Source organism: Sus scrofa, chromosome 14 (genome assembly GCF_054392235.1).
Source record: "Sus scrofa isolate SSC_HxYL_T2T_F1_AM1 chromosome 14, Sscrofa_HxYL_maternal_Yorkshire_Landrace_v2.0, whole genome shotgun sequence".
NCBI lineage: Eukaryota > Metazoa > Chordata > Mammalia > Artiodactyla > Suidae > Sus > Sus scrofa.
The window spans coordinates 42,589,763-42,610,110 of record NC_139396.1 but is presented as its reverse complement, the minus strand read 5'-3'; the positions used below and the strand labels follow the sequence as shown (position 1 = coordinate 42,610,110).

At 38.2% G+C, this 20,348-nt stretch overlaps 1 protein-coding gene across 1 annotated transcript in view; it reads right to left on the bottom strand.

Moving 5' to 3' along the window:
• The window catches only part of LOC110256686 (uncharacterized), a 237,477-nt gene that overhangs the window by 90,807 nt on the left and 126,322 nt on the right, over positions 1–20,348 (bottom strand). The window contains exon 5 of the mRNA XM_084997472.1: positions 18,348–18,440. Coding sequence (XP_084853598.1) covers positions 18,348–18,440 — 93 coding nt within the window. The remainder of the gene's footprint in view (positions 1–18,347; positions 18,441–20,348) is intronic.

Genomic DNA, 20,348 nt, shown 5'->3' with positions numbered 1-20,348 from the left:
AGCAGCCATGAATGAGATTGGCTCTGTTTAATTTTGTCATTAAAAACGAGCCGTTGCTAATGTAAAATCATGGTAAAAATGGTTACTAATTATCTTCTGTGGGCATGACTACCTTCTAGAGAAGGTGGATTTGGGAGGCACCAAGGTTATGAGTTTTCAAGATAAGAGGGAACAGAGGGAAAACTACTGAGACAGGAGAATCCAATTAGAGCCAGTTTGAGAGAATGGAGTTGCAGATGTTAGAGGCAGCAAGACAGTCTAACACTGGTGAGGCTGACCAGGCACTGACTCTGTGTTCCCCAGAAACAGGTAGGATCTAATAGGGTCAGCCTGTGCAAAGAGAGGGGATTCATTAAGAAGGGAGGGGAGGGCTCATAGGGAGAGGGCTGGGGTAGGGAAGAGACTCAGACACTGTCCTGGATTCATTATGATATATAATCACATCTATTTCAGATTCTGCAGCAAACTTTTGAATCCATTTATCATTTTCTATAGCACCACATTATAGAATGTTACACACTAAATTTTCCGTTAACACTATTTGGCTTTGGACTTCCAGTTTCTGCTTGAAGATAGAGATAATTAGAAAGAACTTCACTCCCACCCTTCTAACAAGAATAAATGCTGAACAAGTCACAATTTTTCTTTAGCCCATCAGATAAATAAGTTTGTTCAGCAAGCAAGTCACCCCAAATTTGAAGAGAAACAAGCACCTGCAGAGAAAAAATCCTAAGCACTTGCTCACCAAACAATCCTGACAAACCCCACAAGGAAGTCAGGGAGAACCTTCAGGAAGCTTTCCCAGTGGACTTACTGAGGGAGAAGAGCACACACTGTTGAGAAAAACATTTTGTCCACATGCTGTAAAGCTAGAGACACATAGAACTATGCAGAAATCGTGTATTCTCATTAGGAAAGGTATTTTTAATAAAGGGATGGATCAGGGATTCTGAGAATGAATTTTAAGACTCTGTGTTGTAGGATTAGTTACATAAATACACTGTAGATACCAAGAGCAGGTTTTTAATCTTCAGAGAAAGAAGCATCAAAAAGGCAAAGGGAGGACAGAGTTAGTCTGAGATGCTAGAATGGACTTGAAGGTGGCAGGACCAACCTGTGGTTTCAGACATGTAAATATTCAAGTGGAGAGATATTGACAGATGCAGGTGCACTTCTTACACATCTGCCTCTTCCACCTCTGTCCTCTGCAAGGATCCGGAAGCAGTAATAACAAATAAGCAATTAGCACACCAGTTGCCCTATCTTGGTTTCTTTTTACCATTCTCCAATAAAAAGTCCAAGACTTGGAAAAATGGCTCAGTTAAGGATAGGAGAAGAGAAAGACAAAGATGTTCTTAGAACACTTTGTGGTGCCAGAAATTAAAGTGCTAAAAAGGGGGGGATTTTATCAAAGATTCTGGAGCCAGCCTGAAGGAGGTCCAGAATGGCGACAACTTGAACAACTATATAAATACTATTATCAAAATACAACCCAAAGAAAAAAATAAATCAATGAGGAACATTAACAAAGCATACGAACTAATAAATAGGGACAAAGGTATAACTATTCTGTACTGTAAGACTCTAAATAGTAACTGTAAAATGAATGAGGAATGTAGAAAGTCACCATTTGGCAGACATCACGGTAATAACTATCACACACGAGTCATCACGGATACTAAAATTAGACACAAAATTAGATTCTAAAAAAAACCCCAGAGGATAACCACATAGACTTGAAGCTTTGTTTTAAAGGCAAAAACAAATAACTGTACCATTGTCACATCCATCAAGTGTCACCCTGTGATCAAAGTTAACATCACAGGTACTGAGACCTAGCGACATCACTTACTTCCTGACATGATGCACTGAGAAGGACATGTCCCATTTGTGGGACTCTTGCTCCAAATTCATAGCATGAATTTAATACAGAAGGAACATTAGATGAACCCAAATCAAGAAACATTCTATAAAATATCTCTTCCAAAATATCAAGTCATAAAACACAAAAAAATGAGGACCCGCCCCAAGTTGGAGGGCATTAAGGAGATATGACAAATAAATGTAATGTGGGATAGTGACCAGTAAAAGGATATTTATGGGACAAGTGGTAAAATTTGAACAAGCTATATGGATTGGTTAATAGTATTTTTCAAGTTATTTTTCTGTTTTTGATAATTGTGCTATGGTTATTTGAAATGTTAACACTCAAAGGAGCTTGATGAAAGGTATATGAAAATTATATGCTGGTACAAAAACAGACATACGGATCAATGGAACAGAATGAGAGCCCAGAAATAAAACCAGATACTTACGGTCATTTAATCTTTGACAAAGGAGGCAAGAAGATAAAATGGGAAAAAAAACACTCTCTTCAGCAAGTGGTGCTGGGAAAGCTGGACAGATGCATGTAAATCGATGAAAACTAGAACATACCCTCATACCGTGCACAAAGATAAACTCAAAATGGCTTAAAGACTTAAGCATAAGACACTATAAAACTCTTAAAAGAAAGCATAGGCAAAACATTCTCTAACATCAACCATAAAAATGTTTTCTTAGGTCAGTCTCCCAAAGCAACAGAAATAAAAACAAAAATAAACCAATGGGACCTGATCAAACTGCAAGCTTTTGCACAGCAAAGGAAAACACGCACAAAAAAAAAAAAAAAAAAAAAAAATCCAAAAACACAGCCTTCAGGATGGAAGAAAATAATTGCAAATGATGCAACCAATGAGGGTTTAATCTCCAAAACATAACAAACAACTTACACACTCAACAGCAAAAAACCAAACAACCTAGCTGAAAAAATGGGTAGAAGATCTGAAGAGACATTTCCCCAAAGAAGACATAAGGATGGCCAACAGGCACATTAGAAAATGCTCAACATTACTAATTATTAGAGAAATGCAAAACAAACTGCAATGAAGTACCACCGCATACCAGTCAGAATGGCCATCATTAATATGTCTACAAATAACAAATGCTGGAGAGGGTGTGGAAAAAAAAGAAACCTTCCTTCCCAGTTGGTGGGAATGTAAATTAGTACAACCACTATGGAAAACAATATAAAGGTTTCTCATAAAACTAAATATAGAACTACCATATGATACAGCAATCCCACTCCTGGGCATATATCCAGACAAAACTGTAATTCAAAAAGATACATGCACCTGTATTTTACAGCAGCACTATTAACAGTAGCCAAGACATGAAAACAACCTAAATGTCCATTGACAGATGAATGGGTTAAGAAGATGTGGTACATATACACACTGGAATACTACTCAGCCATAAAAAGAACAAAATAATGCCATTTGCAGCAACATGGATGCACCTAGAGATTATCACACTAAGCAAAGTCAGAAAGAGAAAGACAAATGCCATATGATATCACTTATATTTGCAATCTAAAACATGGCACAAATGAATCTATCTACAAAACAAACAGACTCACAGACATGGAGAACAGACTTGTGGCTGCCCAGCAGGGAGAAGGATGGAGTGGGATGGATTGGGAGTTTGGGGTTAGTTGATGTAAACTATTACATTTAGAATGGATAAGAAATGAGGTCCTTCTGTAGAGCATAGGGAACTATATCCAATTTCCTTGGATAGAACATGATGGAAGATAGTATAAAAGAAAAAGAATGTGTATATTTATTTGTACGACTGGGTCACTTTGCTATACAGCAGAAACTGACACAGCACTGTATATCAACTATGCTTAAGAAATTTTTTTAGATAAATAAAAGATCTATCTGCAACATTTTTGGAATTGTTTTTTCTATGTATGAATTCATTTCAAAATAAAAATTTAAAGGAGACTGGATCAAGATAGAAGAGTAGGAAGAGCCTGAGCTCCCCTCCTCCCATTTTCACGCCAAAACTACGCCTACACATAGAGTAGTTATCTCTGAGGGCAGCTTGAAGGCTAGCAGCACACATTTTCTACAACTAAGGAAATAAAGAAAAGGCCACATCAAGATGGGGAGGGGCAGAGATGTGGTTCAGTCAGAACCCATACCCCTGAGTAGGCAAGTGGGAGGGTATCACAACTGCAAATGGTATCACACCAGGCTCCCAGCTCAGGGGGCCTCACTGGGAAGATGAGCTCCTATAATGTCTGGCTTTGGAAATTAGAGGAGCTGACATCCAGGAGAGTGGGGGAAACTGAGACTCTGCTCTCAAGGGGTGGGTGCACAAACTCGCTTACTCTACATCCCAGCACAGAGGCTGTAGCTTGAAAAGCATCGGTCACATGGAAAGGAGACTCACCAATAGGTTAGTTAGGGTGTGAGCTGGAGGAAATCTGTGATGGAATCCCCAGGGATAGGAGAGCTTTGGGTACATTTTTTGGTTAACTCTCCTTCCACCTACTCGGCTCAGTGCTGGTGGAGCCATTTCTGTCATTTGCCGTCAACTTGTCTAATGCCATGTGCCTCACCCTGGCTTTCCTTGAGTACAAGCCCCATACAACCCACTCACTCTTCCTGGCCCTTCAAAAGTGGCTCCCACCCAAGGGAGTTGACCCCACTCACCAGCACACCTGCAGCAATCATGGCCCAACCACAACACAAGGGCACATGCAGGCCACCCAGGGGAAACCCTGGAACACCTGACTCTGGTGGACCAGGAGGACTGAACCACTGGACCTCAAAGGGTACCTTCTCCATAAGGCCTCTCTTTCAAGACTGGAAGATGTGGTGGATATACCAAATAGAGAGACAAACATGGTGAGTCAGGCAAAAAGAGAAGATAAAGAAATACCTTCCAAGTGAAAGAACAAAACAAAACCTCAGAAAAAGAACAAAACAGAGATAAGAAAAACAACAACAACAACAACGGCAGTCAGTATGGAACTCAGTACACTGTTCTCTAGACCAGTGGTAATTTCTTTCATTATTTAAAAATTCTCCAAATTTTTGGGAGAATGTGCTTAAAGTAAAATATTTAAATTGCAGCCCAATTCAATAAAGTTGGGTGGAATCAAGTAAGTACAATGCAAATAAAGGAATATTTTCCATTAAAAAATAATATAAATGGAAAAAAATTTTTTCTTCAGGGCCTTTATTGGACCCTTCCCTCTAAGAATTGTATCTAAGGTGACTGCAAATAGTACAATCTGCCTGTTTCTGCCACTTATTTGCTGTGTGATCTTGGGTGTATCACTTAACATCACTGTATTTCAGTTTCTTCATTCTGAAAATGGGGATAATTATAGTACTTATTGGATTGTTTTGGGGATTAAAGAAATTAACATACGTAAAAGCACTTAAAACAGTGTCTGGCACATAGTAGGTGCTATATGGTTAAAAAAACAGAGATAAGCAATGTATTAGATTAAAAGTTCAAGGTAATAGTCATAAAGATGCTCACTGAACTCAGGAGAAGAATGGATGGACTGAGTGACAATTTCAACAGAAATAGAAAATATAAAAAATAATCTATTAGAACTGAAGAATACAATAACTTAAATGAAACATTCATTAGAAGAAATCAATAGCAGGAGTTCCTGTTGTGGCTTGGTGGATTAAGAATCCAACTAGTATCCATGAGGATGTGGGTTTGATTCCTGGCCTCACTCAGTGGTTAAAGTATCTGGCATTGCCACAAGCTGTGCTGTAGGTCACAGATGTGGCTCAGATCTGGCATTGCTGTGGCTGCGGTGTAGGCTGGCAGCTGCAGCTCTGACTCAACCTCTAGGCCTGGGAACGTCCATGTGCTGCAGGTGCAGCACTAAAAAGCAAAACAAACAAACAAAACAGATTAGAAGAAGCAGAAGAACAAAATGAAAAAATATTTTAAAAAATGATGACAGTATAAAGATCTCTGGGACAATGTCGAGCATGCTAACATGTACATTATAGAGGCCCCAGAAGAAGAAGAATAGAGAAAGGAAGAGAAAACCTACTTCAGATAATGATCAGAAATTTCACTAACCTGGGGAAAGAAATGAACAACCAGATTCATGAGGCCCAAAGGACCCCCAAATTGACTGAACCCCAGTGGAACCACAATAAGACTATTAGCTAACTTCGGAGCATAAACTTTACATGTTAGAAGAGACTGGTAAAAGTATTCAAAGTACTAAAAGGAAATAACTTACAGCCAAGAATAATTTCAAAGAAAACTTAAAATAGAAAAATGAATTTTAAAACAATAACTATAACAAGAGACAAAGGGAATTACATAATGACAAAGGGATCAATCCAAAAAGAAGCTATGACAATTGTAAATACATATATACCCACCATAGGGGCACCTAAATACATGAAGCAAATATTAAAAGAAATAAAGGGAGAACTTGACAGTAATAGAAAAACAGTAGACTTTAACACCCACTTACATCAATGGATGACAGATTATCCAGACAGAAAATCAATAAGCAAACAATCACCTTAAACAAGACATTAGTCTAGATGAACTTAATAGATATCTGTAGGTCATTTCTTCCAAAAGCAGCAGAACACACATTCCTTTAAAGTACATATGGAATACTCTCATGAAAGATCATATATTAGGCTGCAAAACAAATCTTGATACATTTACAAAGATTGAAATCATGTAAAGCATCTTTTCTGACCATAAAGTACAAGACTTAATTACAAGAAGAAAACTGGAATAAAATCCAAACATGTGGAGACAACATGCTACTAAACAACAAATGAATCGCTGAAGAAATCAAAGAGGAGAAAAAAAAAATAACACCTAGAGATAAGTGAAAATGGAAGCGCAGTGATCCAAGGTCTATGGGATGCAGCAAAAGTAGTCCTTGGAGGGAAGTTCATAGCAACACAAGACTATTTTAGGGAACAAGAATCCTTTTTTTTTCTTTTCCTTTTTTTTCTCTTTGCTTTTTAAAATCTGCACCTGTGGCATACGAAAGTTCCAAGGCTAGGGGTCGAATCAGAGCTGCAGCTGCCAGCCTATGTCACAGCCACAGCAACACAGGATCTGAGCCGTGTCTGTGATCTACATCACACCTCATAGCAACACCAGATACTCAACCCACTGAGCGAGGCCAGAGATCAAGGCCACATCCTCATAGCTACTAGATGGGTTCATATCCTGCTGAGCTATAGCAGGAACTCCCTAGAATCTCAGATAAACAACCTAACATTATACCTAAAGGAACTAGACAAAGAACAAAGCCCAAAGTTAGTAGAAAAAGAAAATAACCATCATAATATAAATTTAAAAATAGACTTAAAAACCAGTATAAAAGATCAATGAAATTAAGAACTCATTTTTTGAAAAGATTTTCAATAGAAGGATAAGCCTTCAGTCAGACTCATGAAGAAGAAAAGAGGACTCAAATAAATAAAATCAAAAATGAAAGAGGAAAAGTTAGAACTAACATCATAAAAATACAAAGAGATACTGGGAACAATTTATGCACCAACAAATTGAGCCACATAGGAGAAATGGATAAATTCCTAGAAATACACATTCTTCCATCAATGAATCAGAAATAGGTAGAAAATCTGAACAGACTGATCCCTAGTAGTGAAATTATATCAATAATAAAAATATTTCCAACAAAGAAGTCCATGACCAGATTGCTTCACTGGTGAATCCTATGAAATATTTAAAGCATTAATGCATATACTTCTCAAATTATTCCAAAAAAAAAAAAAGAAACACTTCAAAACTCATTCTACAGGGCCAGTAGTACCCTGATACCAAAACTAGATAAAAACACTACCAAAAAAAAAAAAAAAAAGAGAGAGAGAGAGAGAAAATGACAGGCCGAAATATATGGGAAGAACTTAGATGAAAAAAATCCTCAACAAAATATTAGCAAATCAAATTCAACAATAAAGTCATTAAAATATTAGCATATTTAATTCAGCAATACAACATGATCAAGTGGGACTTATTCCAGGGATGCAAGGATGTTCAACATCCACACACCCATCAACATGATAAATATCAATCAACATGATACACATCAATTAATGTGATATACATCAATCATCAACATGATACACACCAATCAACATGATACACATTAACAAAGCAAAGGATAAAAAGCATATGATTATTTCAGTAGATGCAGAAAAAGCATCTGATAAATTCAATACCCATTTATGACAAAAAATCAACCAATAGGATATAGAAGGAACATACCATAACATACTATATCATGTTATGTTATTATGACAAACCCACACCTAACATCATTCACAATAGAGAAAAGCTTTCACCATTAAGAAGGTATAGGAACTAGATTAGGAACAAGACAAGAATGCCCACTATTATCAGTTTTATTCAATATAGTATTGGAAGTATTAGTCACAGCAATTATAAAAGGCATCCAAACAGAAAGGAAAGAAGTAAAACTGTCACAATTTGTGGATAACATGGTAGTATAAATAGAAAATTCTAAGATTCCACAAAAAAAACTATTAGATAAATGATTTCAGTAAAGTTGCAGGATAAAAAAAACATAATATACAGAAATATAGTTCATTTCTATACAGTAATGGCAAACTAAAAGAAAAAGAAATTAGAGAAATTCCATTTACAACTGCATCAAAAAGAATAAAATACCTAGAAATAATTTTAATAAGAAGATGAAATAGATGTACTCTAAAAACTATAAGACGTTGATTAAAATAAACTGAAGATCACAGAAAGAAATGGAAAGATACCCTGAGTTTGTGGAATGGACAAATTAATATCAAAAGACCTTACTACCCAAAGTAATCTATAGATTTAATCCAATCCTTATTAAAACAGAAATGGTATTTTTTGTACAACTGAAACACATTATCCTAAAATTTATATGAAACCACTAAAGACCCTAAATAGTCAAAGCAAATTTAAGAAAGAGCAGAGATGGAGATATCATGCTTCTTATTTTGAAAATGTACTACAAAGCTACAGTTATCAAAACAGCATGGTACTAATACAACAGACACACAGATCAATGAAACAGAATACAGAGGCCAGAAATAAATTCACATTTACATGGTCAATTAATTTATGACAAATGAGTAAAGAATACACAGTGGGGAAAAGACAATCTCTTCAATAAATGTATTGGGAAAACTGGACAGCTACATGTGTAAGAATGAAATTGGACCACTTTCTTATACTATACACAAAAATTAACTCAAAATGGATTAAAGACTCAAATGGGAAACCTTAAACCATAAAAGTCCCATAAGAAAACATGTGGTATACTTTTTGGCATCAACCTTAGCAATATTTCTTTCAATCAACCTCCTCAGGCAAGGGAAATAAAAGCAAAAATAAACAAATGGGACTAGATCAAACTAATGATCTTTTGTATGGTGAAGGAGACTATCAACAAAATTAAAATGCTGGACAGAAAAGTATTTGTAAATGATATATCAGATAAAGGGTTAATATCCAAAATACATTTAAAAAATACATTTAAAAATGTATATCAGATAAAGGGTTAATATCCAAAATACATTTAAAAAAATCTGACCAAAAAAATGAATAGAGGACTTGGATAGACATCTTCTAATGAAGATGCAGATGGCCAACAAACACATGAAAAGACACATGATGCTCAATATCACTAAGCCTCATGGAAATGCAAATCAAAACTATAATGAGATATCACCTGACAACCATTAGAATGTCTATTATATAAAAGACAACAAAATCTAATGTTGGCAAGTGTGTAGAGAAAAAGTAATCCCCATACACTATTGGTAAGAATGTAAATTGCTGCAACCATTATGGAAGTGGTGGAGGTTAATCTAAAGATTAAGCATATAACTACTAGATGATCTAGGAATGTACCTTTGGCTATTTAGGCTGAAGAAAACAAAGCATTAATTCAAAAAGATACATCACACCTATGTTCACTGCATCATTATTCACAACAGCCAAGACATGGAGGCAACCTAAGTGTCTGCCAATAGATGAATGGATAAAGAAGAATGTATACACACTGGAGTATTACTCAGCCATAGAAAGAAGGAAATCTTGCCATTTCTGATAACTCAGAAGGACCCAGAAGTTATTACACTAAGCAAAATAAGTTAGACAGAAAACAAATACTCTCTGATTTCATTTATATGTGGAATCTAATAAAAACAAAAACAAGTATGACAGAAATAGATTCATAGATATAGAGGAAAAGCAGGTGGTTCCAGGGAGGAGGGGTTGGGGGCTTGGGTGAAAAAGGTGAAGGAGATGAAGTAATGCAAACTTTCCGTTATAGAACAAATCCCAGGGATGCAATGTACTGCATGGGAGATATAGCCAGTAATACCGTGATCATTTGGTAACAGATGGTATCAGACATATCTTAGTGATAAATTCATAATGAATAAAAATATTAAATCACTATGTTGTACATTTGAAACTAATATTGTATGTCAACTGTATTTCAATTAAAGAAGGAAAAAAATCAACATATGGCCAAAGAATTGTTAAAATTATGATTAAATAATAAAAGACATACTCTTTCTGTTAAAATCTAATCTGAAAATCTGCATACATTATTGAAGGGCTATTTCTACCTAGGATTTAAAAAAAGACATTCATGGCACAGCCAGAAAGGTAATACACATTTTTCTTTTTACTCTTTTGCTGTCTACCACATGAGGAAAGCAGAATCTCATGAATTCTGTAGAGCTGGTCAGTTTGGTTACACAGACATCAAAGGCATCGGGTAGCTCTATGCTTTTAATGTCCCTCTTTGTAAAAATGTCAGGGAAGGTGCTTAATTCAGGCCACTAACTTAAATAAATATTATAGACTTTTGACTTCTTCACCTTCAGAGCTAAACATCCACAATCACATTAAGAGAGTAGAGGGGACATCACACCTCGATTTCCATGTGTACCCCCCCCACCCCAATACTAGTGGAGGATAAACAGTTAACTAACTGAGCTGGCATTAACAACAGTGCCAGGCAGGGTTAGCTATTAGTGTTGTCATTGCTGTTATTATTGTTAATGTCATTGCCCTGATCTTTAACAAAAATAACTCAGCAGACAAGTGTTGGTTTTCCTTTAAGTTGTTCCACTTTCGAAACACTTACATTTTGAGGCATTAAGTCATTTCACACAAGTAGAAAGAGACCATTGAATTATTCAGAAATTAAATTTTACGACACCAAGCCTCAAGGTGGACCTGCTCAAATTGGCAGCACTCAGTGTCTCTAGTCTCCTGCTCACTGACCTTCTCGAAGGCAGTGATCTTTAAGTTGTCTTGTTCTGCTTCAAGTTCTGCTCTGCCTTCAGCACATAAAATCACCTGAAGTTATCACCACCCATGAATGTCAGTGGAACGTGCTCTGCTTTTTTATAGACTCAGTCTGTGTTGCATAAAACCAAAAATGTGCCCAGAGCGTTTGGACATTTCCTGGAAGCATGAGAGATGCTCGTGAAAAGCAGATTGAGCTGGTCTCCATCTTCTCTCCAAGAAGCCAAATAATCAGGGTAAACCATGAAGCAGGCCTTGTGAAAGCTTCGGGGACAGAGCTGAAAATTTTACTCTAACATTGATGAAGGAGCATGTTTCCCCTCGACCCAGGGAGAAACATTTCTGCTTGCAGTCCTGGGCATGCATTAGTTTGAAGTTATTCCTGTGTGGATATGCTGCCAAGGCTGGAGGGAGGCCGGCAGGAGTCAGTCAGGAAAGGCCTTTTGAAAGATGCCTTTGGATCCAGACTCAAGAACACAATCCTTAACAAAAAGTTCAATCATAAACATAAAATACAGGGCTGCTGTGCTGTTCAGTTTATCGAATAAGGCTATTTTTAACTCTCTATGTTTTGGGGCTATATTTCCAATACTGAAATTTATAATCAGTGATAAGGTTTTGAAGTTGTGTGTTTTCTCTTGGCTCATTCTTTTATATTATGAAAAATGTAAAGGAGAAACTGATTTATGGAAGTGTCATCTTCAAGAAGAGCTTTGGGAATGGTGAAATAATAAAAGCTATTTTAATATTCTGCTCTTTCTCTCCGTCTGAATCATGAAAGGAAAGCCACATGCTCAGTCTGGCTTGAACAGGCCCTCTAGGGTTAGTGGATCACATACGGTTGTTGGGGGAAGAAAGAAACTAGAAGGATCCTGCATTCAGCTTACTCATAAGACAGAACAATGGTACTTTAATGCAGCCCTTATTTAAGCAAGCTCCTATGATGATCCTGCACCATAGCAGCGCTGTGGAAAATAGGAAAGGAAGGGCAAATAAAGTCTGTCCTCACCAAGTTACTGCCTGACTAGTGCAGGCGAATGAAGTCCTAGAATGTTGGCAGGAGCAATGGTAAAGAAACGCCAGAACCACAAACACGACAGTGCACATGTTACCTGGGCTCAGAACTAAAAGCAGGCGTCCTCTGGGCTGCGCCCCTTCCCGGACTCTGGGGCAGAATCTACAGAACCTGTGTCTCTTGAGGGGCTGCGTGTCTCCTTGAGACGTGAACCACCCTCTCCGGCCCATCAGGGCGATCCCTCCTGCTGCTGGTCTCCGGTTCCACACCCCCGTTACCCTCCTCACCTGATCAAGACCCTTGTGATTCTCCGCCTACCTGATGAACAGGCCCCGCCCCATCCGAGGCTGGCTGATGAGCCGAGTGGCATTGCCACCAGCCCAATGCCCCTGTTGCCCGGTAACGGGACAGCCAGATTTGGGGACAAGGGTGTGGACCTCTTTGCAGCTGCAGGATGCTGTGGTTACCTTCCGAAATCTGCGCTCTCCAACAGTGCAGGCTGTCCTCTAAATTAAGCAGCATATTTTGTTAGTTTTCTTAGCAAGTCCTTTTAAATTGAGTGCAAAATGCCGTATTGATTCCTGACGATTTTTGAGGCTGTGACCCCTCTCCTGGCCTCAATAAAGCAAAAATGTAATGAAGTCCCCCTCCTCCCTCACCTCCCCCCACCGCCCCCAGGAAGCAGAGTCTTTTGTCCTATAACCAAGATAGTCACCAGCAGTTTGAAGTGAGCACTTTTCTCCTCTTCCTCCCAGGTGTTAACCTCTTTGCTTTTCCTTTCTGAGCTCCTTCTAATCATGCTCTGATCGTTGTTTTTCTCTTATTTTTTACCTCTACTCCAGTGGTCCGCATTTATCTTGTTTAAATATTTTACTGGATTACCTCCACTCTAGGGTAGTGAGTAAAGCTGTGTTCCCTCTATTTTGTAGATTTTAAATGTGATAATGACTCCTCAGCTGAATCTCCCTTTTCTGGTAAAGTTCTTCATTGGAAAGTCTCCCTGAAGAACGTAAAACCTCAGCATGACCTATATTAACTAAAGCAAAAATATTCTCTAAGTACTTTTGGGGAAATTTACCTTGCTGGTCCAAATGCTTAGAATCTTTTTTTTTTTTTTTTTTTTTTTAATTAAAAAGGCCAGTACATACCCCCAAATGATAAAGAACAAGTTCATACAACATATGTGGATTCCAGAGACAAGACATTGGATTCAGGGCTTGGGCTATTTCAATAATTTTTGATGACCATTTTAAGAAAAAGAATGTCAACATTATAAATACTAGGTATATATTTGTTTAAATGTTTTTAGAATGACAAATCACCTTTAATTATTTTAGGAGGCTGAAAAACTTCATAAATGTAACACAATTCTGAAGTGATTAAATCTATTTAACAATTGAATTTCAATCCTTTCTTTTCCAGTTGCATTCAACATGAAAATTCTGAAAAACGTGTAATTTCACCCCTTTCAGAATAAATGCGCATTTGTGAGAAAAGAAGGCAAACCTGAAAATTATACAGCGAACAAACAGAGTAAGTTTGAATGGCTTCTGAGTCAACAGTTTTCCTTTCATGTTTCCCTCCACCACCCACACGTCTCTGGTCTTGTGACCATAGGATGATGTAAATCACAGAGTGACTTTTGGCTCAAGACCTCAAGTCATTACAAAAGGGGGTCAGCTGGGGGCTCAGGATTGCTCCTGAAGCTGTTCCTGCACAGGGACGTCTGACTGCAACTGTGTCCACACAGGGCTATGCCATTCTCCTCTCTCCTCTTCTGTCAAAGTGGAGCTCAAGTTTTTTTTCCACTAAAGAGTGGTTGCTGTACCATATTATTTAACAGGTGTACAACACAGTGATTCACACTTTTTCAAGGTTATACTCCATTTATAGATATTATAAAATAGAGGCTACATTCCCCATGTTGTACAATATATCCTAGCAGCTTGTTTTATGACTAATAGTTTGTATCTAAACCCTTTACATTTGACTTTTGCCAGCTGGCACAATGTCAATCATTTTAATGGAGGGTCCAAGCAAAATATTAAAAAGAAGGGGTTTAATTTCCGATTCCAGCTGCTGTGCTTTTGCCTTTTCTCTTTTTTCCTGACTCCTCAGGCCTGGTGGCTCGCAGCCTCCCAACAAAGCATTATGTGCTCCAGGCCTGTGAAATATACTGGACCCCTGAACACACACACACCAACTGACACTCGCCTCACCATGAAGAGTCCCTTCCTGCATGCCCAGTGGTGCAAAGTGACCCACTTGAGAGACCCAGAGAGCACCTCCATCCAGGGAGCTACAGCCACAACCATCTGAACAGGTCCACACTCAGCCCTGGATGGTGCTGGGTCCTGCTAACATTTTCATACTTAAGCTCATATCTAATAACTTAAAATGTGAAATTTTAATATGAAATTTAAAATTTCCCCTCTACAGAGTGTGGGATTTGGACTCCAACCAAGACAGGAATTACTGGAAAACCATATATCCATTCAAGCCAAGCTAACTTCTCTGTAGCTTGGATACCGAAATGTCTGTGGCCATTAAAATACCACCCAATGTTATGAGAGGGTGAAGTCAACTCATGGCTGAAAGAGATACTTTTAATTAGGGATGTAGTTCTCTCTCTCTCCATATAGATATATACACACTTATAAACATATCTATCATCTATGTATTGGAGAAGAGACAAAGATTTTACACACACACACACACACACACACACACACACGGCCATGAGAGTCAGCTTTGTGAAAAATTTTCCTCAGCCCTGGAAGGCCTAGTCTCTGCATCGTCAATTCCCAATAAAAACGCTATCCCAGGATTGGTAAACTACTGGAGGTAGGATATAGCCAGTTTGCCATGTGCTTTTGTAGATACACTCACAGACTCTGGAAAAATTTATGGTTACCAAAGAGGACAGGTGTGGGAAGGTGGAGGGAGGGACTGGGAGTTTTGGATTGGCATATGCACACTGTGGTTTATGGAATGATTGGCCAACAGGGACCCGCTGACAGTACAGGGAGCTCTACCCAAAGTTCTGTGATGATCTCTATGGGAGAAGAATCCTAGAGAGAATTTATGTGTGTATGAATCTAAGAGAGAATGGATGTGCGTACAGATATCACTGTTGTACAGCAGAAGTTATAACAATCTCCTTATCAACTATACTTCAATAAAACGCTAAAAACTGAAAAAAAAATGCTTTAAAAATTTTATTGAAACATCTATTCTTTTAAGAATTGCCCATGGCTGCTTTCATGCTACACTGGCTTCAATGAGTAGTTGCCATAGCGCTCACAAAACCTCCAATATGTACTGCTTGGTTCTTTACAGATAAAGTCGGCTGTATTACTGAGTGACATTGGATGTTGAAGAAGACAGCTAACCATTTAGGTCACATACACACAAAAAGAAGGAGCCCTTTGAAGTCATCCATTAGTTTCTGATCTAAGAACACCAGGGTAGCTCTACGTGTTTCTTGCAAAGTCAGAAGCCTTTAAATTTTATGTTCGGTTCTTCTACTATGCTATGAAATAATGTTAATGTCAAAGGTATGAACACTAGTTTATATGTTACCTTTTTAAAGTGCTTTTAAAAGACCAATATATTTAAGAAATTCTGTAGTGGAAGCAGAGAGAAATGGACTGGAGAACCACTGCAGAAAAAAAGAAAGCTATTATCAAAGCACAAAGACAGGATGAGGAAGTCATTTTGGAAGCATACTGGAGAAGAGCGGTTGAAATGTAAGAGGAGACTGGAAAAATGGATTAATCAGGCACTTTTAAGACTTCTGTCTAAGTTTCTTTCCTTTTAAATGACTAGCACATATAAAAGACAGTATTAAGGAGGGTTTACATAAGAACTGGATATAATATAAAGGTCACTTATTTAGTGAGATGTGGCGGAATATCTTCTCTTCAAAGACTAAATGTTCCACTAAGCAATAAGATGGTTCCAAAAAATAAATGAGAATCTTAGTAAGATGGAAATGAATGCAGGAGCAAGAATCAAATTTGGTTTTACTTTGTTTCAAGAACAATATGGGAGAAATAAATCTAAGATGCCAGATGCTCTCCTAAACAGACGTGAAAAAGATACGGATACTTCTCGAACATTGACAATTAAAATAAAAGATGTTAATTATTTGGGATCCTTCTTTCTCTTCCTAAATATATCTGGGAGAAATACTTAAATATATACTCAAATGCATATAAATATTTAAGATCAATCCTTTCTTTATCCATTAATTTAAATACAATCAGATTTAAAATCAAATTTCCTTACTGTGGCCCCCTGGGGGAAAACAGATGTACTTGATTTAACAGTGAAATGTCTCTAACTGTGGGTCTGATCACAGAAGCAGCTAGTTTTCATGCTCCATTATTTTATCCATACCCTGATTTATACACTGAATCTGTTAGCCATAAAATAGGACTCAGCATATCAGGAAAGAGATGTTGCCCCAGCCAATGTATATTTCAAATCTCACAGGAGAATAACAAATGCATTGTCATTTGAATACCAAACTTAAAGCACTTACCCTGTAGCAGCCATTGCATTTGGTATCAATAAACTTTCTTTTGAGTTTGTATTTAAATGCAAAACAGGTGATAAAAGTTTGTTTTAAATGATTTGTCCATGAAAGTACTTAACTCATGCAGTTCTATTATTCCTCAATACACATAGGTTTGTTTATCACAGATTTGTTTCACTACTGATATATAAGGAAGCATGATAACACTGGTATTTCAGAATTATCATACGTCTCACACAGGATATATTGGAAATCAACTTGCTCATATGTGCCTTTATTACAAGCCCTAGTAGTTCGACTGCTTTTCCAAAGGAGGAAACATCTCCTAGACAGAGGTTAGTGACAGGCCCCAAAGAGGCTTTTTCCTGCTGAGATCCTCCAAAGCCAAGCCAGAGTGACTTGGCTCTATAGGTTTTGTTGGTTTAGACCCAAAGATACACCATAACAAAATACAGGGAGAAAAAAATGCTAACTAATGAATTGCACAGTGAAGCTCCACCATTTGTCAGCGAACAAACCCAAGTCTCTTCTTGAAGAGCCCTGTTCTCAGTTTCAAGGTCCCTGAGGTAACTGAAGAACCAGAGGACATTAGCACATGAGGTGCAAAGGCCTTTCTCTCAGGCTCCAGCCTCACCAGGGAACACATGCATTCAGGGACCTGGCTCTCTCTTCTGCTCTCCTTCAGATGGTGCTCAGCGCTGATGGATTCTAAATGCATTTTCTCTTTCCATTTGCTCTCTGTTTAGGCCACCACCCTCCTGCTCAGACACCCTGACTTCACAACTGCTCAGGGAAGAGATCATTTTTCGGTTATTTTGTTCTACTCCAAATTCTAAGCGACCGCAGTGATTTAGTGTAGATTTGAGTTGTCGCTGGTTCATGTCATTCCCTGGGCTTTAGTACAGTTTTAACCTCTGAGAAGGTAACGCCGTATCTGCCCCAGGAGGAGGAGGAAGAGGAAGAGAACCACCCACTCTGGAGCTTGGGAAAGCATCATTGTGGAGAAATTGTTCAAAGTGTTTGTTATGTGTGTTTAGCCAACAAGTCCAAGAACCCAACAAAACAAACCAAGTCAGTCTAAGAGTCCCAAGCCAGCACATCAGGGAAAGGCATTAGAGAATGTTTTTATGGTATACTGACTTTCACTTAACAGGGTTTTTAATGATATCGCCCTTTTGCTTGTTAACTTATCAATAAGCTGGCACTGCAGCCCTGCTCTGTGCAAAGACTTTTTTTCAGGCACTGAGAACAGAGGGTTGGATGAGAAAGTAAGTTTTCTACTTTTAGAGAATTTGCGTGCTCGTTAGAGAAGAATGAGGAGAGTCAATTGCAAATCGTTATTACATCCTCCAAGTTCTTCCAGTTGACATAAAAACAGCCTTGCAGAGCGCTAGAATGTGTGCTCAACAGCTTTTATGTTACCCTTTGCCGATAAAGTTAGAAACAGGTGACAATACAGCAAAACAAGTCCCCACTTTCAAGGTAGTAGGACTATGAAGGGTCAGTAAATCAGTAGAAGGTTTTATTTTATTACATATTTATGATAATTTTGTAATTTAAGGTTGCTAGGAATGAACAACAAACAACAAACCCTACCTGAAACTTTCCACCTGTTGAGATCGGTCACATCTTTTTGTTTTGGGAACTGCAGGGATCCTGCCTTCGAGTACAGGACTCAGCAAGCTTGCTCTGCAAAGAGCCAGACAGTAAATATTTGGACTTTGGAGGCCAAGAGATAAAAACAGGATATTATGTAGGTAATTATATTGCTAAGAAATGAATAACTTCACCAATTTTTATTGATGACATTAAAAACTTACTAGTAATGGAGAGTAATATTTTGTAATACAGGTCTACCTATGATAAGGATGGAATTTGGGGGGAGCGTAACATTTCACTTATTTGGGGTTCCTTCCCTTTCATCAAAATACATTGCAAAGGGAGTTCTCATGGTACAGAGGGTTAAGGAACCAGCATTATCACTGCAGTGGCGGGAGTGGCTGCTGTGGCGCAGGTTCAATCCCTGACCCAGGAACTTCCACATGCCACAGCCATGGCCAGAAAAAAAATAAATACTAATTTGTACTGATATTTGTAATGATATTTACATATGTCATCTTTGAAAAAGTCTTTCACACAGATCTTGTGAATACTGTTCGTACACAGGCAAATATTTTTGATTGCACATTCTCACTTTGGAAGGTGTTAATGGATTTTGTTAGATTCTGGTCCTGATAGGTGCCTTTTGCCCATCACAGCATTGCAGATCACATCCAGCTGAAAGCCAGGTGGAAGTGCCTCAATTACATATTCAAATGGTGTTTTAAATATGAAAATTATATTGGCATTTCACTGGGCTTTGAACTGCATTGCTGGAGGTGTCCTCTGAGTTTGGAAAATCTATGTGGTGTGGTTTGGAGAGAATAAGGATCCCGCTTTATGTGTTAACTTTTGATAGAACACGAGATGTATAAAGTAGTCTTTATTTGCCATTTGTGCTTGAGATTCAAATAATGGTAATTGTCATCAAAATGGCTTAACTAAAGGGTAAATTTAATATCTGTACTATTTTACTTTGTAATTTTAGGCTGAACTCATGAAACACTATCAAATATAGCAAAAGCCAATTCCATGTTATTTAGTGTCTCATAATTAATGGTTGAGGGCCAGTGTTTCCTTCCAGAAAAACATCAGTATCAACTCTGAGCTCAAGTTATCATAAGGACAGTTGACCAGTGCTGAGTTATCGACTGGGAGGCAGGTCAGGACAAGTAGCCTCCATTTCAGACAAAAATTTCCAGACCTGAGGATTCCAGGTTCATGAAAGGGACTGGAGTTCACAGTTGATGCTGCTGATTCCATAAAACCTAAGAGGCAAGTGTTTCACTCAAAGTGCCCGCAGGGGATAATAAAATGGAAAACCAAAGGCTTTAAACAACTCACATTTTCATAAGTTATGCAAATGGGTTCAAATAACACTTCCCTGCTCCAAGAGTGTATGTGTTCACCACTAATGGTTGTACACACAGATTCCCCTCTGAGCTCTGCTGAATTAGGGCTTTCTTAAGATCTTTAAAGACATCCTTACCTCTCAGTCCCAGGTACACTCTCTCCGTGGCTCACTCCTCAGTCACACAGAACTTAAACTCTCCAAATCAACAACTGAGGGTGTCAACACCACCCAGCCGCTCACCAAGAGCAAAGAGAAACCGCTCTGAAGTGTCTGCCTTCGAAAAAGGAAGGCAGTTTATTGTGGCTGCTCCCAAGGGCCGCCCTCTCCACGCAGCTGCTCCCAAAGTCCTTGTCTGAACAAGCTCTGTACCTGCATCTCTTCAGCTGCTGCAGTCAGGTAAGATTGCACTAACTCAGCACCGGTGAGTGGCTTTTCTTGCTGAGCTAATAAGTGAGATAATTGGAATTTTATTTTGGTTATAGCCTCATTTCAATTTTTTATTTATTGTGAAGAAATTCTGCTGGGATGAAGTACACTGTTGTAGTAAGCTTTCTAGTGTTTCTGAACATTGCTGATCTGTGAGTACAGACACCACGATGGGTGTTTATTCATGTCAGCATGTACTCATCAGCCCAGGTGGAGTG